We start from the raw sequence: 23,433 nt of genomic DNA on the forward strand, positions 1-23,433 counted from the left end.
CGGGGTGGATACACGTGATCAAGCAGTCCACGGTGGCGTGGGACACCCAGCACGCCCCACCCCAGCTTCTTCACCCACCCAGGACCCGAGTTAGGACCAGCCACGCAGCCCCGGGGGCAGCCTAGCAGGTTTATTAGCCGGGGTGGGCACATACAGAGCATCCGTGCCAGCCCCCCGGCACTGGCTGCCCCGGCACAGCCAGGGCTTGGCACAGAAGCAGGGATGGGGGGAGGTGGATGTTGAGGGTAATGGGCAATGGAGGGTGCCCCGCGGCAGGACCTATCCCCACAGTAGCCATTGCAGCGTCCTGCCGGTGGCGGGGATATGAGAGGACAGGGGGGACAGCAGGCGGCTATCATGTCACTGTGCCTCGCCTCCCCCTGGTCCATAAGGTATATAAATATAGAGGCTGTACGTATATGTCCTATGTATATATGTACATCTGGGTGGCCGCCAGTGGGATCTGCGCCCCTCACTTGTGCCAGGAGTCACAGTAGAGGGAGCGAGCCTTGGCGCGGCGTGGTGCGGCGTTGAGGACAGCCACGCTGCGGCGGCTGGAGCAGATGACGTCGGTGACGAAGCCAGCGCAGTCACTGCAGACGTCGCGCAGGACCGAGCCCTGGGCATAGATGTGGGGGAATTCCTCTTCCACCCGGCGCCAGCACGTGCCCGAGAGGGAGCTGTGGAACAGGGCACATGGTCAGCCACAGCCCGAGGTGGAGGAGGAGAGGGGAGGAAGGCTTAGGGCTGCAGGACTCACTGGAAGGTCTCTCTCCTCCGCAGCGGCAGGGCTTTGGCCAGCAGCGAGCCTGGGAGGCTCTCAAAGCCCAGCGCGTAGACGGGGATATGAGCCAGCTTCTTGGAGGGCATCTTCATCTGCCGGGTGTGTAGGGGTCAGGGTGGGATGGGGATGGGGTAGGGGCAGGACAGGGACATGGTGGCATCCTTACCTTCAGGCTGCAGGAGCTGCAGACAGAGCTGGGGACACAGAAAGAGGTCGGTGAGTGGGGCCGTGACAGGCACCCTCCTGGCACGCTCCCAGCCCCATGGCGTGGTGTGGTGCTTACCGCTTGCAGAAGAGGCATGCTGCAGGCCAGGAGAAGAGGGGGAACTTGGTCCTACAGCAGCAGCAGACCTGTGGGCAAAGCAGGGTGAGAGCCGGGGGCCGGGCGGGCAGCACTCAGCCCCTCCAGCCCCAGGTCCCACCTTCCCCTTCCGCAGACTGCTGTACAGCTCCTTGCTCTGCAGGAACTTCTCCATCTCAGCCTTGACCAGCACCCTGCGCACGTTGATCATCTCCTCCACGGTGAGGGCCAGGCTCTCCACGGGGTGGCTGAACTCCTGCGGGTGAGGGGGAATGTCAGCCTGGTCTGCTGCAAGGCCGTGGCCCAGGGCATGGCCTGGAGCATCCCTGTGCCATGGGCAGAGCATCCCAGCATAGGCACAGGTCATAGTGTGCTTCTAGATGCAGATCCCATGAACCACCCTGTGCCTTCATGCTGGGCTGCTGTGGACCCATAGTCATGCTCGCACAGTGTCCCAGCCCCACACCAGCACTCACCAGCCAGAGGTGCTTGGAGCTGGTGCTAGGAGCAGTACTGGATCCATCCTCTGGCCTCTCCTCCACGGCACCGAGGGCAGTCCGGGGTGGTGCTGAGCTGTCCGGCAGTGGGTGGCAGCTAGCGGGGACAGAGCCTGTGGGGAGAGATGGGAACGTCATAGCACTGCCACACTGCCCAGTGCCACCTCTGCCACAGGGCACCCATGGCCACCCTGGGGATGGGGCTGGTGTGGTGCTGGGGGACCCCTGGTGGGTACCTGAGCGGGGCCGGGGCTCGGGCTGCAGCGGCTCTGGCTCTTGGGGTGCAGCCTGGCCAACCCCCATCTGGCTCTGCAGCTGTGCCAGGTCATGCTCTGAGAAGGAGCGGTCCCGCTTCAGCGGCACCTCTGTGCCTGGAGAGTCCTCCTCCTGCAAGGTCACCACATCACCCTGGGGAACCCCTTGTCCCCTCAGAACCTCCTGTGTCCCCCCGACCTCCATCCTCCTGTCAGGTCTCCTCTCTTGCCTCGGAGATGTTCATCTCCTCCATCTCGGCCAGGGTGGGTGCCTTGAGCAGGACACGGGGCCGTGGGCACACCGGCGTGGCACTCACTGGGCACCGGGACAGCTCGAGGCAGGAGCTGGAGGCCAGGCGGCCCGAGCAGGCATGAGGGATGCAGGGGAGGGAGCTGTAGCCTGTGATGGGGATGGAGCTCAGTCACAGAAGAACAGGGACCTGCCCTGGTGGTGGGCACATCACTGGCAGCCCCATATGGCAGGGGGAGTAGTTCTGGCACCTTTCTGTCCACGGTATGGCATCTCCACAGGCCGAAGCTTCCTCTCCTGCCTGATCTCCTCCAGGATCTTCTCGTGGAGTGTCCTCTGCTTCTGGGGCAGCGGTCGCAGCCGACGCTCTGACGCCTGCGGGACACAGAGATAGGACCTCAAGCAGTGGCTGCAGCTTGGGTGCTGACCTGCACTCAGGGTGAGGATGGCACCCATGAGACCCACCAACCCCAGGCCAGGCACTGCCATGCCACGGAGGTGTCCTGGTGTTGGCACTCACCTGCTTTAGTGGGGGCCGGGAGCGGATGAAGTCAAGGATGAGCTCATGGGCATCCTTCTTCACCCGGGGAGGGATGTCTCCATCCACCTGGGAGAGAGGGCAGAGGGGCCATGGGCAGTGTCAGTGCCAAGGCCAGCACAGTGACAGGACAGGGAACTGACACGGGCCAGCCTGGCCACACTCACCATGACCTTGCGAAGCTTGTAGTTGCGGGCACGGATGTCCTGCATGAGCATCTCAAAGGGGGTGAGCTGGTACTCGGTGGGCAGGGGGTTGAACTGCTTCTCCTGCACCTTCTTCAGCTTCACACCGTGCCGCAGCTCCCGCATCAGCTGTACCCACAGCCGGGCCTGGGGGGGTTTGGACACGGTGTAAGCCCCAGCACAGTCCTGGCACAGCCCCGGCGCCCAGCCACACCGCCGTACCCAGTCGGTGTTGCGCAGGCTGCCCAGCTCTGCCACCGGCCGTTCCTCCGCTTCCTCGTCCTCCTTCAGCTTCTGCAGCATCTGCCACCACACAAGACATCATCACTTGCCCTGGTGGCACCAAGGGTCCAGCCAGGACCATGCCACAGGGCCGTAGCACTCATGTGCACCCCTAAGCACCACAATCCCTGCTACAATCCAGCCCTGCCAGCACCCACCATGGCAGGTTGGAGCTGGCAGTGCCACAGCACAGTGCCTTGGGAGAGAGTGTACTGCCAAATGGTCAGGGTGGGCAGAGGGCTGTGCCGTGCTCACCCCAGTGATTTGGGCCTATGGATGGTTTCCTGGCCAGGCAGTGGGGCTGGCCATGCCGGTGGGCACCCACACTCACCTCCTTGGCATCGCGGATCTTGGCGAGGAAGGCTTTCAGCTCCACGGTCTCGGCAAAGAGAGCGCGGCAGACAGCCTGGTAGTGTGCCTGCGCCTCAGCGGGGTCACCCAGGCGCGCGGCACAGCACCGCATGGCCTGCCCGAAGGTGCGCACGGCGCGCAGCGGCCCTTCGCCCCCCTCCTCCTCCTCCTCCTGCCCCCCATAGCCCTCGTCGGCTGTGCCGCAGCCGCTGTCCTCCGAGTCGCTGTTGGTCATCAGGTCGATGAGCTGCTCCAGCCGCGGGCTCAGCTCACGCTCCTCGTTCTCGTCCAGCCCCCAGTCCAGTGCACGGTAGATGGCGAAGCCCAACGACTGCACCATCTGAGGGGAGACAGCACTGGCTGCACCGTGGGGAGCCCCTCAGCACACACGACCAGCACCAGCTGCCCCCCTAGCCATTGGTGCTGGGTCTCACCCCCCTGCTGCACCCCATGTCCAGAACCACATACCTGGGCTTCAGCAGAGGGTGTAAGCAGCAGGGGCAGCTCTGTGGGGAGGAAGAGAGTCACCACTGGTACCTGCAGCCCCATCACCATTACCCCCTGTCCCACACCCCAGGGATGCTGCACCCACCGAGCCCCAGGCACAGGGTACTGTGGGACTACCCTGAGTGGGTCCCAGCACCATCAACTGCTGCCCCAAGCTGGGACTTGCATCCTCAGTTTGTCCCATCCTGACCTGGTCTCAGCACACAGCTCCACAGGACAATGGGGACCTGTGTGCTGAGCCCAAACAGGCACCAGCCACTTGGCCCTGCTGCCTCTGGCCGAACCCAGGAGGCACATGGTAGGGGCAGAGTCACCCCCTTAACCCTCATTCCTGGGGCTGGAGAGAGCTGAGAGCTATGCACTCACACAGAAACGCCCCCTGCACTCCTCTGGGCTGCGGGCACCAGCAGTGTGGGCACCATCAGGCAGGGATGCAGATCACAGACAGGACATGGCCCTTGTGCCCAGTGTGGGATGCAGTGACAGCCTGTGCCCAATAAACAACGCTGCTCTCCACTGCAGAGCCAGCAGTGCTGGAGCATCATGCACAGACTCACAGAGCTCTGTGCCCACACATGCACAAGCCCAGCTTGTGGGCAGCTCACATCCTCCCAGCAGCCGTGGCCATGGGAAGAGGAGCAGGACTGGCTTTTGCAGCGTCCCCGAGGTCCGTGCCCCAGGGCCCCTGGCTCTGCTTTCCCAACAGCAGCAGCAGAGCTGCTTCCCCGGCCCAGGGGAGCGATGGCCATTAGCTCTCCATTTAGCTCATCAATGCGGCAGCAAGCGGCAGCTGTGAGGATGTGCCGGCCGTGTGCCAGCCAGGCCGGGTGCTGCTTGGGAAGGGCAGTTGGAACAGTGTAGGCACAGGGTCCAGCTCCACCATGGGGCCACACATGAGCCTAACATCACCCCTGTGCTCCATGGCCGTGCCTGGCTCCTGCTGCTGTGCCAACGCTGGGATGTTCTGCCCTGGCTGAGGGAGGATGCAGCAGTACATCCCCTGGGACACTGATATCTGGACCCAGAGCCTGGCTGGAGTCCCCTCCTGCTTGCCATGGCTCAGCAAACATGTTGAGTGCCATGCTGATGGGCTGAGCTCCCTCCAGCTGCTTGGGCAGGGAGTTCCTATGGGGTGGACAGTTGGATCGGCTTAAGCAGGTGCTGCTGGTTTACCCAGACCAGATCCAGCCCTGTGCTCAGGTGGAGGTGCTGAGCCATGGGCCAGGCAAGTGACACCACAAGCAGTGGTACTGGGAGGCATCCAGAGACCTTCCAGCTCTGGGCTTTGTTGTGAGGGGTACACGCGGTTCCTGGGGAGATGGCTCTGTTGCCATGGGAGGGACTTGGGAGCAGGGCTGGCACAGTGGCGCTGGCTTGGTGGCTCAGAGAGCCATGTGCAACTGGTGGAGCTGGTGTGACCACACCATGCCCAGCCACCACGGGCACATACCATACCTGTGTGTGGCCCTGCCCTGAGCATGGAGCTGCCCCACACACCCAGGCCTCTATGGACTGCCCCTGTCCTGCTCCCCATCTCCCAACTCCACACTCATCTTCCTGCCGCCAGGAGCATCCCCTGCCCGGCCATGGGCAAGGACAAGCAGTGACACCGCAGCATCCCTGCCTGTCCATGAGCCCCCAGGAAGCCCCGCAGCGTCCGGCAGCGCTGAGCACCGGACACCGTCACTGGGCACAACAGCCTCCCCGCGGGGCGAGACACCTGAAGCCGTGTGCCGCACTCTGTCATTAGGCGCAGGGGTGCCCTCGCTGCACTGAGCACCCGGCATCGCTGCTGGCAGCCGGCCGAGCTTAATTACAGCCTGTAACCACCACAGCCCTGCCCAGCAGCACCAACCGCCAGCAGAGAGGGCAAGGCCGTGGGTCCGAAGGTCAGGGACGGTGCTGGTGCTGCCCCACGAGGCTGCTCCCGGGTCGCCGGGAGAGGGCGAGGGCCGGGGGGGAGCCCCGCGGTGACACACTGAGCTGAGGACCGGGTCCCCTGCGGGCTCCGAGTGTTCAGGCGTGCGCGGTGGGTGTGCTGTGTACAGGTGTGTGTGTAGGTGTGTGTCCCCGGGTCTGTCCTTGCCATGTGTCCTGCCTACCCTGGCTCGGCGTCCTGCAGCCCCACGGCGGGTCTGGCCCGGTGAGCCCTGCACCCATGGGCACCCTGTGCATCCCACGCTCCGGGTCCTGCCTCACCGGCTCACCCAGACGGGCCCTGCCGGTGCCGGTGCTAGTGCCGATGACACCGCCGAGTCACCGGCCACCACCCGCACCCATACCCGCAGTACCAGCGCCGGTGCAGATGTCGGTCCCCATTGCCTGACTGGGGCTGGGGCTTCACCCCCGTCCCTGCCAGTGCCGTCTTCCGGCTCCCCGGTGCCTTCCAGTCTCTCCGGCGCTGCACCCCGGCAGCCGGTGCCCCAGACACGCACCGGTTCCCTGTTGCCGGTGCCGCCGGTGCCTGCTGCCCCCCTCCTTGCCGGTGCCGCTTCCCCCGTCGTTCCCCCGCTGCCGGTACCGGTTCTCCTCCACCGGTACCGCTCCCTCCCGCCTCGGGGAGCCGCTGTGGGTGTCCCCCCCCCCCTTCCCGCCGGTACCCCGCTTCTCCCCGGCGCTGTCGGCGCGGTACAGCACCCCCTGCCGGTGCCGGTAAGTGCCGGTAGCCCCACCCCGCGTTGCGGCGGTCGCTCTGCTCACCGGGCGGCGGCGCGGGAAGGACGACGGAGCCGTCTCCTTGGAGGCGGATGTCGGCGGTGCGGAGCGGCGCGGCGGGGGGAGCGGCGGCGGCGGCGCGGCAGCTCTGGAAGCAGAGCGCCCAGGCCTGCTCCTCGTTCAGCGGCTGCTCGTAGCACTTCAGCACCTCCTCCAGGGACAGCTCCCGCGGTGCCCCGCCGCCCGCGCGCGCCATGGCCCCATCCCCGCGCGCCGCCGCCGCCGCCGCTGCTGCCGCCGCCGCCACCGCCGCACGGGCGGGCGGGGCCCCGGGAGGGGCGGGCGCGGGGATGGGGGGGGGGGGGGGCGCGGCGGAGCGGAGACGAGCGGAGAGGTTGGCGGCGGAGAGGACCGCCCCCAGCGACCGAGGCTCGGCCCCGCCTGCGGCAACGCCCGCCGCCGACGGCCGCTCCGGGAGAAACAGTGCGGGTCGGCACAGCTTGGTACGGCACGGTGCGGGTCGGCACAGCTTGGTACGGCACGGTGCGGGTCGGCACAGCTTGGTACGGCACGGTGCGGGTCGGCACAGATTGGTACGGCACGGTGTGGGTCGGTACAGATTGGTACGGCACGGTGTGGGTCGGCACAGCTTGGTACTGCACGGTGCGGGTCGGTACAGATTGGTACGGCACAGTGCGGGTCGGTACAGATTGGTACGGCACGGTGCGGGTCGGTACAGCTTGGTACGGCACGGTGCGGGTCGGTACAGCTTGGTACGGCACGGTGCGGGTCGGTACAGATTGGTACGGCACGGTGCGGGTCGGCACAGCTTGGTACGGCACGGTGCGGGTTGGTACAGCTTGGTACGGCACGGTGCGGGTCGGAACAGATTGGTACGGCATGGTGTGGGTCGGTACAGATTGGTACGGCACGGTGCGGGTCGGTACAGATTGGTACGGCACGGTGTGGGTCGGTACAGCTTGGTATGGCACGGTGCGGGTTGGTACAGCTTGGTACAGCACGGTGCGGGTCGGTACAGATTGGTACGGCATGGTGTGGGTCGGTACAGCTTGATATGGCACGGTGCAGGTCAATACAGCTTGGTATAGCATGGTGCAGCTTGGTACAGCTTGGTGCGGCACGGTGCAGGTCAGTACAGCTTGGTATGGCACGGTGCGGGTTGGTACAGCTTGGTATAGCAGTGCGGGTCAGTACAGCTTGGTATAGCATGGTGTGGGTCGGTACAGCTTGGTGCAGCACAGTGTGGGTCGGTACAGCTTGGTATAGCACGGTGTGGGTCGGTACAGCTTGGTGCAGCACGGTGCGGGTTCGTACAGATTGGTGCGGCACGGTGCAGGTCAGTACAGCTTCATATAGCACGGTGCGGGTTGGTACAGCTTGGCATAGCAGTGTGGGTCAGTACAGCTTGGTATAGCACGGTGTGGGTCGGTACAGCTCGGTGCAGCACGGTGCGGGTCGGTACAGCTTGGTATGGCACGGTGCTGCTCGGTACAGCTTGTTACAGCACAGTGCGGCTTGGTACAGGACAGTGCAACTCGGTACAGGGCTCGTGCAGCTCCGTGCTGCATGGTATGGCTTGGGATGGCACAATAAGGGTCAGTACAGCTCGGTATGGCTTGGTAGGGTATGGTAAGGCTCAGTACAGCTTGCTACAGCATGGTAAAGTTCAGTCCAGCTCAGTACAGCACAGTAAGCCTTGGTATGGCACGGTAAGGCTCAGTACAGCACAGTACAACATGGTAAGGCTCAGTACGATACAGTGCAACTCGGTACAAGCTGCCCAAGCTTCCAGGATGGAGAATCGGGGTGCAGGGTGTCTAGTGTAGTGCGTGTAATGGGTTGCAGGGTGCAGGACTGGGTACAAGGTTCAGAACGTGGGTGCCCCCAGGGTGCAGGGCATATGATGGGGTTCAGGTGCAGGACATGGGTGCCCCTGGGGCATGGGATGCAGGGCATAAGACATGGGTGCTCCCAGGGCACAGGGTGCAGGATGTGGGTACCCCCAGGGCATGGGCTGCTGAGCACATGACAGGATGAGTGCTGGGCGTGACGTGTAGGGCACCACTGGTGAACACCCCACCATAAGGGATGTGGTGGCCATGACACAGAGATAGCCATGGGGCATGGCTTACCCCCAGCACCTGAGTTCCCAGTGGCTGTCCAACAAAGCCTACGTGCCTGGTGGGCAGGCACAGATAAAATGGGAGCTGAAAGGTCAGACAGAGCAAATTAAAGTTCTTGTGATGATGAGCTTCCCATTTCCATGATGGAAGGAGCATAAAACCCTGTCTCAGCTACATTAATCCATGAGCATGAACACCAGAGCCTTGCTGGCATGGCTGGGAGAGGGACAGAGCTGACACATGAGTGCCAGCTTTCCCACACGGCTGAAAAGCTGCCCTGGGGATGGAGTCCTCCAGCAAAGAGTCAGTCCCTGCAACACCAAGGAAGGGAAATGCCCTCCAGTGCTCTTCCCAGAGAACCTGAGCACTGTCAGCTCCATCTTTGGGGAAGAGAATGGGAGAACAGGGTTGGACAGCTGGGAAATGGAGCCCTGTGTGGTGTTTTGGGGTTTGGGAAGGGGGAGGAGGGATACACCTGATCCAAACTGGCCATGCATCTCTGGGATTGCTCAAGCACACCATCACTGGGGTAAGAACACATTGCAGGGGTCAGGGGCCCAGTGCTGGCCTCAGCCTCAGCTAGATCCGCACGTTGCACATGGAGCAGCTCTTGGCTGCGATGCTGGTCTGGCTCTGGCTTTCCACACCAACAAGGGAGATTTGAATGCAACATTTACCCTGTAATCATCTGGCTTCGAAGCCTGCTTGGGAAGCACCTTTAGAGGGAGGAAAGCTGCTTCTGCTGCCCACCACAGATCTGCACCGTGCTGAGCCGGCTGCTGACTTTCCCGCACCCCCTGCGGACACAGCCAGGGCGGCACCGTCAGCAACAGGAGCAGGGAGGATGTGCGGCATTTGAAGGAGGCGATAACCCAACCTGCAGAAGTAATGGGGAATGCATTTGAATTACAAAGCACAAAGCCTTTTGCTTTGGGTAAAACTGTAATTAATATGAAATCAAGTTGTAATTAAAGGCTACTGTCTTGGAAAAAATCGAAACAAAAAGCCAAGTGTGTATGTGCACAGGGGAAATACAATTAAAAATTAAAGAAATGTGGAAAAAAAAATTACCAGGTTGGGAATGGTTGCAGAGCAGTACAGGTGGGTTAGACTTCCCAGCTCCCCGACACCGCTGGCACTGAATCAGGACATGTTGCAGCGAGACAGCCACAGAGTTGGGACAGAGGGCAGAGCCTTCCCCACCAGCCTGCAGCAGGGCTGCGTGCTGCATGCTTTGTTTGTTTGTGAGTAATGCATTCACATGGGTTTCATCTGTTACATGCAAAACAATTTCCCTAAAAAGCCACAGGAACCTGAGATAAGCACGGAGAGCACTCGTGGGGTGGGATGCACCTACCCCATGTCCCTTAGATGCTGCAATAAACTGAGGGCCATGAAGAGGGGGGTTTGACAAGGCAGATTGCTCTTGCTGCATGCTGGCCTCAGATGTGGCCGGAGCATGAGGAGCTTCCTAGTGTGTCTGTCTGACGTGCTGCCCCTGGCTCTGGACAGCAATGCTGAGCTCTCAGCTGCACCTCTCCACATCCCCTCAGAGCATTTCTCATTGGTTTGACCATCATGGTGGTGGTTTCACCCCATTTTTTCTTCTTTGGTTAAACCAGAGACAAGTCCCTGACTGTGCCCAGCAGCACTCGCTGCTCCAAGACCTTCTGGTTCCTTGAAACACCCCAGCCAACTCCGAGTCATTTGAGCCCCTTTTCTGAGACTGAGAACTCCTGATGCATTCCCTACTGCTGCCCTCCACCCCGCTCTGGGGCAGAAGTGGGTCTGCAACATTGCTGTCTGCCAAGGAGGCACTAGGCTCCCAGGGCACAGACACTGGAAGAACTCCTCAGTCCCCTTATTCTCTGCATGAATAAACAACTGGAGTACCCCAGAAGCCCCAGGTCCAGGCCTGACGCCCTGCCAGGGTGAGCCATGCTGGGGGACCCCTTTGCAAAAGCACAAATGCCCTGGTTTGAGCTGGACCCTGCTCTCACAGCTAGTCCTTCTGCCCAGCACCACTGGGCTCTGCCAGATCTGCACTGCTGCAGGAGGAGAGTGACGCACCACAGCAGGCTGAAGAGGCAGACAGATGAAATCACAGAGTTTGTTAAAGCTTCTTTTCCTTTCTTGAGTCTCCTTCATTAATATTTTAATTAAAACCAATTCTCTGTGCAGACTGCATTAACTCAGTGTACCTCACAGATAACAAAGTGAAGGATTAAAAGTGAGCACAGCTCTTGGCACAGCAGTGTAACAGTGAGGCCAGAGAGACCTCCAGCAGTAGTAATAAGAGAGACCTTTTCTGTTCCATTCCCTCTGTAGGCAATGGCTCTGCTACCGGGCTCTCCACAGTGAGCCGGGGTGCTTGGGGAAGACAGGGCAGGAGACATCCCAGTGCCATAAGCCCCCCAAGTTCCTGGGACATGTCCTGGAGGTGGGAGCTCACCTGAGACCCCTGAACTGCACAGTGCTGACCGTAGAGCTCAGGGACAAGCAGCTTCCCCTCCCTGTCCCATCCTACACTCTCTGTTTGTACCTTGCTGAGTAATTCCTTTTCTCCTTCCCTGCTTATCTCCAGGATGTTCACAGGCAAATTCTTCCCTTCCCTTCCTGATGCAAATATTTAATTCCATTGTAGATGAGTCCTCTTTCCGGCTTCTTAATCAAGTTAATTACTGGCTCTAACCTCCGTCTGCTCTCCTCAATTCCCTCTTATTGACCCCCAAGTACTCCCTCGCCCCTTGGAGTTTGCTTCCCCTGGCTGTGCTTTCCCAGGGACAACACAGAGGTGCCAGGTCCCACAGCCCTGCTCCTTCAGCTGCTACCACCTCATCTCCATGCCTCTGCACAGGTCACCTGCTTTCAGCATATGTGCCCCCAACCACAGGGTTGCTGTGGAGCAGGGTTTGGTTTGCTTTGCCAGCTCAGAGCTCTCCAGCGAGCACCAGAGCTCACTGAGCCACTGGCTGCAGAGGAAACAAACGCTCCTTCTTTTGATGTGCCCCTCCAAAACCTGGGCTACCACAAGCTTGAGGGTGGCATTGGGGGCTTAAAGCGATTCAGAAACGTGATTCTGGAAAGGGTTTCACTTGTGGTCTCCAAGCCACAATTCGGTGCTGTGGTGACTTCCAGCAGCTTCCCTGGCATGGCGGCAGGACCCAGAGTCTCTCGCCAGCACTGCTGGGAAGGGTTTTCTCCAGGAAGGGATTTCTCTGGCTCCCGGCAGTGAGTGCTGCTGACTCATGTGCTCCTGAGGCCAGCACTGCAATAAAACCATCCCACGGCCAATGCCAGCACAACAACTCCAACTTCTGCAAACAGCAGCAACAGGGAGCACCCTGGGGTTGTTCACCTGCCCATACCCTGCCATCCTTCTCCAAACAACTTACCACTTCATGCTCCCAGCACTCTGCAGGGCATGCTAACGGCAGCCAGCCAGCAACGCTTCACCTTCAGGAAGGATCAGAGGAGAGGTAACCAGGCAAAATCCCTGTGGGAATTCCATGCTGCTCCCTTTGCAGCCCTTAAGGCCTTCAGCAATACCTGGCTGCATGTGGCTGGTGATTTGTCTCCTTGGGAATTCCAGCCTCCTCTTGTCCCCTTCTCAGCACACAGCACCCTTGCTCCCAAGGAAGCAGGACTACATGGGGCCTGTTTCACCACGCAAGCTGTCTGCAAGGAAGGTGTAGGCATCTTTAGCTAAAAAAAAATGGAATATAGCTAAAATACAGTTAAAAAAAAAAAAGGGACTTATGTTATCATAGAATCACGGAATGGTTTGGGTTTGGAAGAGACCTTAAAGCTCTTCCAGTTCCAACCCCTGCCACAGGCAGGGACACCTTCCACTATACCAGGTTGCTCAAAGTACACACAGTTAAACAACTGGTATTTGTGTCACTATGGAAAAGCTTGAACAGATAATGGGCCTCCTAAAAGGTCAGGATGACCTGGGAACAATACTGACTAACAAAGAGCATTGTCAGCTGGGGAGGATGCTTTGGCCATGCATAGGCAGTTAAGAAACGGCTAATGAATCTCAGAAAGAACTATCATTGCAGATGGTACATCCTGAAAACACATGGACATTGTTAAGGCATGGCTTTGATGGTCAGCACAACATTAGGGTGTCTTTTACATGAACTATTCTCAATAGAATAATAAAAATCACACCTTCAAGTCAAAAGACCCAAGCCCGGGTTAAAAGACCTTTTCCTGAGTATGCATAGTAAGGAATCAATTATGTAACTGCATGAAAAATAACTGTCAAGTTGTTAAATGGTTGGAGGGTTACAAGGACTTACTAACCTGAGCTGAACTGTATAAATAGGTGAAATTATGGTAGGAGTACTAGCTCTGTGGGATACCACCCAGCACCCTTTTTGTGTGAACCTGGCACAAACAAACACCTTGTGTGCACACAGGGCAACGGGTCCTGTGCTCAGGATAACCAGGACACCCCAGGAGCAGGGAAATGCTGTGTCTGACAGCGCTGGTCCTGGGAATGCTGCATCAGAAAGTGGTCTGAGGCACGGAAGGATGTCCCCAGCCCTCGTGGCCTGGACCGGGCAGCCCGGGGGGGGTTCCTGTCTGTCGCTGCTGTGCTAAGCCCCTCACAAGCAGGCAGCTTCCCCTCAGGGCCTGTGAGGGAAAAGTCCTTCTCCTGGCCGCCATGTCACGGCTGCAGCCTGAGCTACCCCTGCACCACACACACTGCCACAAACAGCCGCTGTGGAGAGCATTCCCCTCTGACCATGCCCTCTACCAGCGTCTTCCCCCTCAGCCGGGGTGGTCCCACGGCCTGACACAGCAGCTACCCGCTGCCATCCACACCGACCGCCCTCCCCAAAATGGCAGCCGCCGCCTCCGCCACTACCAACATGGCGGACGGGTGGGCGGGTCCACGCCGCGCTTCCAACCAATGGCCAGCGGCGGCCTCCGCCGGGGGCAGCCAATGGCGGCGCAGAGCGGGCGGGTTTGTTTGGCGGGAAGCGGCGGTGTCGCTGTCATGGCGGGCTCTGGCTGCGGGACGTGGCGGGCCCTGCTGGGTAGGTGCGGGCTGAGGCGGCCCCGGTGCCGCGCTGGGGGATGTCTTGTCCCGGTGCCTCCTGCAGGGACAGCGGAGGGGAAGGGAGGATTGAATGTCCCCTCTCTGCCTTCATACACCCCTCATTCTCCAGGCTCCGCGGTGCTCTGGGCTGCTGGCAGCCCCTCACCTCACCTCAGCTCCTTCTCAGCCCTGCTCCGCTCATAACCCCTGCTCCAAAACCTGGTGGCCCTGACGCGGGTACTGCACTAGGGTGGTGGTGTCAGGGCACCGCTGTGGATGCTTGGTGCCAAGGGCCTTTGCAGGCTGACAGTGCCTGACATGGGCTGCTCGTGGTGAAAGGCCGTGGGGCTTTGCCTGCAGAGCTGCCCGTCGAACCATACCCAAACACCCCTTGCTGCTCCTGGCATGCTGCTGGATAATGACAGTCAGCCTGTGCCTGCCTTTGCCCTCTCAGTGGTGTGTGCTATGGCAGCAAAGAGAGGGAGGTGTCCTCAGGGGGGCTGCCAGAGCAAGTTAGGGTTATAAAATAAACCCAACTTCTCAGCAGGGAGAGCCAGGAAACGGAAAAGTGCCTTTGGAAGCCCAGCAGAGCTTCGGGAAGCAGCACTGCGCCTTCTGGATCACCATCAGAACCTGAATGACTTCCTCCTGGAGGTAGGAGTGGGGTGGTTTGGGGTGTAGAGGCCAGGCTGGGGGATGGTGAGAGATCCCAGTTGGAGGTGTTCTTCCTAGGGCAGCTGTAGAGTGGATGCCCTGGAAGCACCGTTCTCATGATACATGGAAAGGAGAAAACAGAGATTGTTATTTTATTTTTCCTTGATTCTTCTGTATTTTATTGTTACAGACTAAAAATGGTTAGGCATGGTTTGGATTTGTGAGAGGAAAAATCCAGACCCTTTTCCTTGGGGTCAGAACTGGCTTCTTATGAGTACAGAATAGGAGGAAATCAAGAGAGACTTGGGTTTCCTCTGAATTGCCAATTACTTTCAACTAATGTGACTGTCTTTACGAAAACCTGTGTAATCTGCCTGTACAGACACATGAGCCAGTATTCTGAGTTGGCCACATTCTACCCTCTTCTCATCCACTGGAGAAAGCTTTTTCTGTAACTGCAATAGCCAGCTCCAGTACTTGCCATAGTTCAGCCACAAGGATGTTTCTTTCTCTAGAGATCGTTTGTCTATATAAAAAGAGCATTTACCTAGGGTAGGATCCAACGTTTTGACGTGTTTCACCAAATATTTATGGCAGTGTGGCTTCACAGAAGGGACTTGAAAGATAGAAATTCTGTTCCTGGTGCTGCTGCTGATGTGTTGGGTGACCTGTATCCTTTTCTTTGCATAAAATGATAATAACTATACATATGTCTCCTGTAAGGTGCCTTGAAATCTCTGGTTTACCGTAACCATATGGGAGCTTGGGAGTGTTAATTTCACTTCAGTTGCACCAGCCCCCAGGAGTGCTAGAGCTTTGGAAAGTGTAGGTATGTAAATGTGTGTAACAGACATCTAAGACTGTTAGGATTTTGGGTTGCAGGTGCAAGATTCAGTCAAGCCAGCTGGAGAGGATGGCCCAGAGCACCAGGAAACACCATCAGAATCATTTTTAGGTGAGTGAAAGAGTATCTATTGGAGGCAGATGTGGAAAAAAGCTTTCTTCATGTAATGAATTTTTGTCTGTTAAATGTGATGCCAGTTTTACTTTCTTTTCATTGTTCACCCAGCTGCTTTTTATTTGTTTTTCCACATGATTTTTACAGGTAATTTTTTGCCTTTTTTTGTTGGAGCTGCATGTTGCAAGCATGACAGCCTCTGTTAACAAAAGGTACAGATAAAATCATGTTATTCAGCACTGACCAAGTATTTTGAATGTTATCATTTGATACAAACAATGCATCTTGATAAGCAAAACAAATGGTACAATCTGACCTGCTGTGGAAGGGAAACTATTGGAAGAGAAACCTGATGGGTTAATGGTTGGACTCTGTGATCTTAAAGGTCCTTTCCAACCTAAACGATGATTCTACATGTCTCTTACTTGTTTGGTGATGGCACCCCACGGAGTATTATGGTTTGATTTGAAAGTGTTACTGTGAGCCTCATGAGACTAAAACACAGAAATCTGCTTCACAAGGGTGTTCCACCTCTGTGGTTGTTCTGCATCTGTTTTATGTGCAGTAAATGAATGATACCTGCAAATGAAAGTGACTTGCCCAGTGCAACAAATGACATCTGTGCTGGAAGATGTTTAAGACTTAGGACTTCTGTCTTCACAGTCACGTTTTCAAGCTTTTTTTTCTCCCATACTGACAGCTTTCTGGTTTGTTGTGTTTTTTTTTTCTTTTCTTTTGTGTTTTTTTTCCTAGTCTCTGTTCTGCGGGAACAGGCCTCAAGGTTGGGTGTGCCCACAGCAATACTGGCAGCCAAAAATGTGGTTACCAACATCGAACGGATCTGCCAGCCTTCTGCAAGTCCCTCTACAGTCCCACTGCTGAACTTGGACCAGAGAGTAAGGGAAAAGGTTTACATTTAGTTTATCAAGAAAACAGTAATGTTAGGTTTAACTTTAAACCTAGTTTATCTATTCTGGTAAAGTCACCCAAACATGTAGGTGTTACTGATGTCAGCCAGATTGCCTTCAGTTCAGCCTTAAAATGAAAACTTTGGGCCTTTCCTATGAATTTTCTTAGTTATTCAACCCTTTAGAAAGCAGTAAACAGGGAAAAGCCACAAATTTGATTTTCTAAGACTGTGTTATTTACAAAGGAAATTATTTCTGCTTCATTTCTGGGGTGCTTCCAGAAAAAGTTGTCTTCCTTGCTTCAATCAGTCAAGGATTTGCTGGCGAACAATGTGTTCTCTCGCTCTTTCTTCTGTCAAGAAATGTGGAAAATGAAGGTAAGAGAAATGTTGCTGTGTTACAGACCATTTAGACTTCACCTGTGGAACGTGGTAGTGTGTTTTCACCCCATCTCTCCCATGATGGTCATGGATAACTGTTAAATGGACTAGTGAAGTGCTGTAAATTCTGTTCAGGTTCCCTTGGCACGTTTTTTGGTGATCTAGAGCAGTCTTGCCACTGCTCATCCCTGCTCTGCTTGACTGCAGTCATGAACTCCTCCTGAGGATGACTGTGGTCTTTCTGAACTTTCAAAAGCATGAACTGAATTATGGTGGGTTTTTTCTTTGTTTTTTTATTATTTTAAAGCAAGTTCATTGCCCCTGTAGCATGATTTGCTCCTTTGAAGAGGACTTAGTAGAGGAGGAGATGTTGAACTGTTTCCATTTGTCCTTGGCACAGCTGGTCCTCACCAGGAACCAGCTAGGGAAGGGCATGGCACTTCAGTGCCTGAAGTTACAGCATGGGTGATGGGATTAAACTCATCTGAAGTGACACTGCAGTTAGACACTGTGGGTGGTATAATTTTCTTCCCTATTTAGCTTTGCTGCCCTGCTGCTACCACTGAAGTACTCATCAGTTGACACATAGGTTTGCTGTGTGGGCTAAGCAATCTGGGTCAATTAACCAAGCAGTGCAGAACCTCCCAGCTGGCTGTGCAGTGGCAAGGCCCCAAAAGTCCTTTATGTGTTTTGCCAGCAGTATTCAGTGGTATTCTGGTTTATCCCTCCATTTATGTGGGATTGGTGATAAGCCCAAGTGAGTTCATGGAGAAAATGGCTTGAGAGAAAAAGGATAGGGGATAACAGGTCGTGTTGCTTTACAAATGTGTTGTCTTGATTTCATCTGGGTGGTTTGTTTTCTTAAGATAAGTGATGCTCTAAGAAGAGTTGAGGATGTTTTGTGAGTGGGGCAGTTCTGATTGCTCACTGCTCTGGTGGGAAACAAGGAAGAGGCTGATCTGCCAGGATAAAGAGGCATGCACCAGTCTCAAATATCCCATCCTGGGCTGAAAATAGAATTCTGTGTGTTCTGTAGGCTGATCAAGATCTCCTTGTTCTCAGGTAGACATGGAGATCAAGTGCTGCTGTGTAATTGAGATTGTTACAGTAAAGAATTAGGTTGTCAAAGGCAAAGTATGTGGGTGAGTCCAGGGTCATGCTGAGAGGCAGCTGCTACTCACTGCAGGAAACTCCTGGGTTTTGCCTTTACTTCTGAATGGCCTGTGTGCCCAAAACTCCCAGGTACCTCTTCCTTCATGAGGTGTGAAAGCTTTGTTTCTGTCTGGGAGTGTTTCTATCTAGAGCCCATGTGATGTTTATTTTACCTCTGTCCATCAGCCTCTCAGCCCGAATGATTGTAGTGTCTCTTTGTATAGTCTCCTATTGAGAAATGGATTTGAAAGCATTGGACTTGCTTTGCAGAGGCTAATAAACAGTTACTACACCACGTGACGTTCTCTAATCTCTTTCTGGATCCGAATTAACAAGACTTGAAACTTAGTGGTGTTACCAGTTTCGTGGGGTGTCCACTGCTCCTCTGCATATGCAGAATCAGCATTATTCTGAGGAACAATGATGGATCTATTTATTACTTTGACCATGAAAATTTAAAGTGGTAAAGCACCTTCAGCCTAAAAACATTTAAAATTTGTAGGAAGGAAAAATCAAACATAATTTTTCCTCAGCTGGTATTTCCTATGTTGTCATTTTCAAATTTCAGTAAGTTCTGGATAGTTTGAATAAAGTGAATTTAACTTTATTTTTAATATATAATTTCTATTAGACAAATATTAACTGCAAAATGCAGACTATGACCTAATTGTGGCATCTCGTTAGGACCCTCCGGTGCTGGAAGCGGTGTGGCACCTGTACAGAGGCGACATCATTGGCCTGGGACAGCTGCTGGAGAGGTGAGCAGAGGTTTATGGGTTTGCAGATGTATTTAATCTCTTAAAGCCTATTGAAATATAATCAGGGATTAGTCATGAGTATTCTGGACTAAGAATATAGTCAGATGCTGGTGAGTGATCAGATTAGCAGGATTTAAGAAGTTATCCTGGGTTTGAGAGGTTACTCTGGGTTAATTAGTCAGTTCAAGGTGTGGTGGTTGTCTGATGGGTGCAAATCAGAGATAAAGTGAAATGGTTCGGTGAGAGTCCTGGGTGATATTTTACCTAGTGCTTTGTTTCACTGGCTCTGTGTGTGTGTGTGTGTGTGTGTGTGTGTGTGTGTGTGTGTGTGTGTGTGTGTGTGGTTACTGTGATGTGCTGGACTTGGTAACACAGCTCCTTTAGTTCATCTGACTGTGCCTCTGGGTCAGCTTTGGAAACTCTCTTAGCCTATAAGAGTTAGTGCTGCTCTTGAGGAGAAGCTTTGCAGAAGCTGTGTGCCTTTGTCTTCACAAACCTGTACACTTCAGTAAGGTTTGGCAGAGCTCATCTCCAGAGAATACTAAGAATTGATTTGGTTTTACTATTTTTTTTTAATCAATACAGAGCTAACAACCCAGTTATGCTTTGTGAAATTCAGGTGGTCTTCTTAATGGTGTCAAAGGAATGTTGCAGTAATCTTTTGGGGTTTTGAGATTGGTTTACTTGTCTTTTACTAGGATTGGAAAAAATCCTTCAGTGCCCACTGTACTTCAGATTTAGGGAAACCAAAGGAATAGATTAAAAATTTTTTATTTTTTTTTTCCCAAAGCATTTTTATCTAAATATCTTAGAAATCAGGGTAATGGGTCCAAACTTGAACAGGGGAGACTGAGATGAGCTCTTAAGCAGAAGCTCTCCCCTGTGAGAGTGCTGAGGTGCTGGCACAGGGTGCCCAGAGAAGCTGTGGCTGCCCCATCCCTGGCAGTGTTCAAGGCCAGGTTGGACACAGGGGCTTGGAGCAAGCTGCTCTAGTGGAAGGTGTCCCTGCCTGTGGCAGGAGGTTGGGACTGGATGAGCTTTAAGGTGCCTTCTGACACAAACCAGGCTGGCATTGGAACCAAAGTCTTTTGTCTAGCAGAACTTTCTAAATGGAAACACTTCAATGTCAGAGACTAGGAAATAATTGAACACACAATTCCACATGTATGTTTTCCTTTGGATGTGTTTGTTGTGGAATCTTTTTATAAAGCAAATAAAACTTTTACTGGTCCAAATTAAAAGAAGAAAATGCCACACAGAGGGCAGAGTTCTACACAGATGACTCTTTCCTGACTCTAAGAGGGTGGTGGTATAAAAAAAACCAACCCAAGCACAAAAGCAGGAGGGATTAAATTGAATGTGTTTTTGTTTGTTCTCAGCAACCCATCTGCCCCTGCTGCAGTGGAGTGGCTCTGCAGTGGCCTCTGTGGCCTCTGTGAACAGGCAGTGGAGTCCTCTGGGGACGTGGAGCTCCCTGGACACGTTCTCTCAGGCAAGACTCAACTGGGCACTGGTCTGCTCAGCCTATGGTGAGGGCTGTGCAAGTCAAAGGCTTGGAGGTGTAGAAACTGAGGCCAAGCTTTGTGTTACTGTGCTCGATTTCAGTGAGGGGAATATATTTTTGTATTTGTGAAGAATGTAGCCATTTTTTCCCCTTAAAAATTAATTGGTTTTATTTTTCTATATCCCTTTGAGTTATAGTATCCCAAGAAAGCGTAGTTGCAGGTGTATGGTGTAGGGATCATGCACTGAGAACGTAACAATCCTGCAAAGTGATATTTTAGGCCAGAAATATTTAACAGTTCCATTTTGCCCCCTGTCATTTTCTATTATTTATTTGGTGGTTTTGTTTAGAAAACAAAAAATCACTACACAATTTCACTGAAGTGTTGCAGTTACATCTTTGACCTGCTGCAGGTGGTCAGGCACAATCCATATGAGTTCTGCGGTGGCAAGGGAGCATAAAACCTGGAATTACTTTAGTCTTTGCAATTCCTTTTATGTTTCTGTGCTCCTTGCCATCCATTGTTCTTGGTCCTTTTGCCTGGGAGTAATTTTACTCCAAGAAAGTACATGATTGCTGCCAACTGCTGTATAGTGAATGAAGCTTTTCAGACACTAGCACTATTGGGAAAGTGGGATGAGGAGGCCAAAGAGCAAGGGACCCTTAATGAAAGGGGGATGCTGAAACACTAATTCATTCTTGATTTGCAGACTTTGCTATCATGTTTCTTCAGAATGGCTTTCAGCAAAATTTGGAGCTGGGAATGAAACTGGAATTCAAGAAGGTCCCCAATGTAAGGACAAAATGAACCTCTTTACAAATGGTTGTTGAAAAAGTAGTTCCATTATGCACCTCTGTGCCTTGCTGAATATAAAGAAATCTGAGCACAGAGCAACAAAGGAAGGGTGGTGGTCCATGTGCTAAGGTGGGTGAGGGGGAAATGGTGAAACCAGAACAGAGCATTTTTTTTAATGGAGAATTTCTCCAAAGTGGCATGGAAGGGGCTTTTTAAGCTTCCCCAGTTTCACCTCGATTGCTTTTGCTTTTTGTTTTTCTTTTCATTTAAATATAAGGCTGGTAAGTGGAATGCTGGTAAGCATGGGAATTGCTTGCCCTCTGTCTGTTGTATCTGTTCTGGAGTACAGGTTGAGGTAAAAGTTAAGCTTTAAATTAAGAGGGATAGAATTATTTCTTCAAGTCAGTTGAGTTTGTCTGCATATAACTGTGGCTCTTTAAATGGTCTTAATTTGTCAATTTTTAACAGATCTGTCATGCTGTCTTACAAAGAATGTTGACATGTAAGTATTCTTGTGATTTGTAGCTTTGTGCAGTCACTGTTTGCTAGACTTGTGTTCCTTGTTCAGTTCTGAGTCTCTATGAAGAAATACTTTGCCTGAGAATCTTTTCCTCTGCATAATATTTATGTCATTGATTCTCTGTGCCTCTGCTTTTCCCTTTGCTCTTGTAAAGTGAGTGTCTCCTGACGCTGCAGATAATTTCTTGCCTTTTATACTAGTTCATTTTGATGCTCCCAGCTGCAACATCAAGCAAGTATCCGAGCTGATTTTTTAACAAGTTGGATCGGAAGCAATTGTAGCACAGAGGTTAGGCTAGGATAATTTTTTTTCCTGCCCAGTGAATTAAACTTTGGATTTAGAAAGTTAGGTGCAAGGAAACAATTTTGCTGGCTCACAGTCTGGATTTGCAGACTAATGTTTTGTGAAACCTATTTTGTTTTTAATGCTGAGCAAAGACATCTAATGTAGGTATGCAGTCTTTAAATGGCCAGACTTCAAAAGCTATCCTATGGACAGTGCGTCTGTCTTGGCCAGGGCAGACCAGATGCTGCTGCTGAGAGTTGAAGGAGGAACACCTGGTTTGCATTGCAAATCCAATGCAGAAAGACTAAACACAGGAGGGTTATTTTTGTCTTGTGTAACAGATGATCTTCGCAGTAAGTTGCTGTATCTGCTGTACAGCAGAGGAAGTGTTTGCTTGCACCTCCTCACATGCCCTGCACCGGTGTATTAGCAGAGTCTGACTGTGGCTGCTGTAACTTCATTGTCTCCTTAGTGACAGCACTTTCTCCTTTTTGTTGCTGGTATGGTTCTGCAACATGCTTAGTGCTGCTGCAGAGCTTAGTGCTTTCCCTCTGCTGTAAGATGATGGAAAACCAGGATGTGACACTGGGACTACTCGCTCGCCTCTGTGTCTCTTGTGGTGGGCACTGGCAGCCTGATCCCATACCCGTGTCTCACAGGGAGCATTGTCTGTAGAGAGAGATGCCTCACAGACCTCAGGGAGTGTTCCTAAAAATGGAAAGCTGCAAGAAGTGCTTATTATTTAATGAGTCCCATCTCAGGAGGCCCTTATGTTGGTACTTGAAAAATAACCCTTCCAAACGCAGGGCTAGGGGGGATTTTGGAGGGGAAAAAGGCAGGCGGTTGGCAGTCAGACAGGAGTCTGCTAACCTGCTCTTCGTTTGACCTTCACGTTTGTGCAGCCTGCCCTGCCACTGACTGACTGGCAGTCTGTGTGTCTGAAAATTGTATTAAATGAGGTTCTTTAAAAGGTATTTTTATTAGTGTATGCTTCTGGGTCACCTTTAAGGGTTTTTGCTTTGTTAATCAGCTGCTTTGAAGAACATTAGGATTCTCTGTGTAAAATAATTCACTATTAATGAAGAGCTTAACTGGAGGAGAAGGACAGGCTGAGAGTAGCATGGGAGCACTGTGCTTCATAGTAATGCTATATTGAACTCCTGTGCCTGAAGATAAGTAGAGTTTATCTCCTTTTCTCTGTTCTCCCCTACTTAACCTTAAAGTATTCCTTAGCAGGAGAAGAGGGTATTATGTACTAATGCTGTGGGCTGCCTTGGAAAAGCATGTGAGGGACACAGCTCAGTAAATTTCCTTTTAAGGGTGGCTTACTGATCCTAATAAACAAATAAACAAACCAAACTCTTTTTCACTATTACAAGAGGAGGCTTTTAAAGGTACGATGGGATGAGAAACAGGTGCAGCAGGCTGTGAAGCAAAGGCTTTCTCAATGCGTGGGCTTTGAGTGATGTAGGCTGTGCAAGCTGCAAACCTGTTTGACCTCCACCAGTCATTTTGGGGCAGATTGAGCTTTTGAGAGAATTTCTGCTAAGCAAATGTAACATGAAGCCTTGCTGCAGTTGGAATGTGTGGCACTCACCGCAGTGTCCTCTTTGGCCCTGGCGGTTAAGACCATTATTACCAGGATAGTTAATTCAAAGCTTGGTTCTGCCAGTCTGCCTCCAGACAGGCTTCTCTCTTACGCAGCTTTGTAGTGTTC

General features: G+C 53.5%; 2 protein-coding genes across 2 annotated transcripts in view; one reads left to right on the forward strand and one right to left on the reverse strand.

Moving 5' to 3' along the window:
- Positions 1-113: 113 nt before the first annotated feature.
- SPIRE2 (spire type actin nucleation factor 2) lies at positions 114-6,903 on the reverse strand. The gene is made up of 15 exons (XM_057401968.1): positions 6,650-6,903; positions 3,911-3,948; positions 3,423-3,782; positions 3,032-3,112; positions 2,792-2,956; positions 2,607-2,693; positions 2,338-2,461; positions 2,074-2,236; positions 1,819-1,976; positions 1,562-1,695; positions 1,207-1,341; positions 1,068-1,135; positions 951-978; positions 761-876; positions 114-680 (listed from the first exon to the last, which is right to left on the reverse strand). Exons 1-15 carry the CDS (start codon positions 6,858-6,860, stop codon positions 473-475), a joined length of 2,076 nt encoding a protein of 691 aa, XP_057257951.1. The 5' UTR covers positions 6,861-6,903; the 3' UTR covers positions 114-472.
- Positions 6,904-13,726: 6,823 nt separating this feature from the next.
- Positions 13,727-23,433, forward strand: part of FANCA (FA complementation group A) — a 36,525-nt gene continuing 26,818 nt past the window's right edge. The window contains exons 1-9 of the mRNA XM_057401971.1: positions 13,727-13,799; positions 14,346-14,455; positions 15,338-15,410; positions 16,167-16,309; positions 16,603-16,698; positions 18,538-18,611; positions 19,991-20,103; positions 20,826-20,908; positions 21,380-21,413. Of these exons, the coding sequence (XP_057257954.1) occupies positions 13,760-13,799; positions 14,346-14,455; positions 15,338-15,410; positions 16,167-16,309; positions 16,603-16,698; positions 18,538-18,611; positions 19,991-20,103; positions 20,826-20,908; positions 21,380-21,413 (766 nt within the window). The 5' untranslated portion in view covers positions 13,727-13,759. The remainder of the gene's footprint in view (positions 13,800-14,345; positions 14,456-15,337; positions 15,411-16,166; positions 16,310-16,602; positions 16,699-18,537; positions 18,612-19,990; positions 20,104-20,825; positions 20,909-21,379; positions 21,414-23,433) is intronic.

Source organism: Pezoporus wallicus, unplaced genomic scaffold (genome assembly GCF_028554395.1).
Source record: "Pezoporus wallicus isolate ANWC-B61680 ecotype Strahan unplaced genomic scaffold, APGP_CSIRO_Pwel_v1 contig_10187, whole genome shotgun sequence".
In the NCBI taxonomy this organism is placed as follows: Eukaryota; Metazoa; Chordata; class Aves; order Psittaciformes; family Psittacidae; genus Pezoporus; species Pezoporus wallicus.

Bases quoted from the DNA above. Each gene is read 5' to 3' on its own strand.
- SPIRE2 (XM_057401968.1), bottom strand. From the start codon at position 6,860: ATGGCGCGCGCGGGCGGCGGGGCACCGCGGGAGCTGTCCCTGGAGGAG. The intron at 2,957-3,031 runs GTACGGCGGTGT...AAACCCCCCCAG, and splicing joins GCCTGCGCAACACCGACTGG to GCCCGGCTGTGGGTACAGCT. The intron at 2,694-2,791 runs GTGAGTGTGGCC...CCTCTCTCCCAG, and splicing joins ACAAGCTTCGCAAGGTCATG to GTGGATGGAGACATCCCTCC.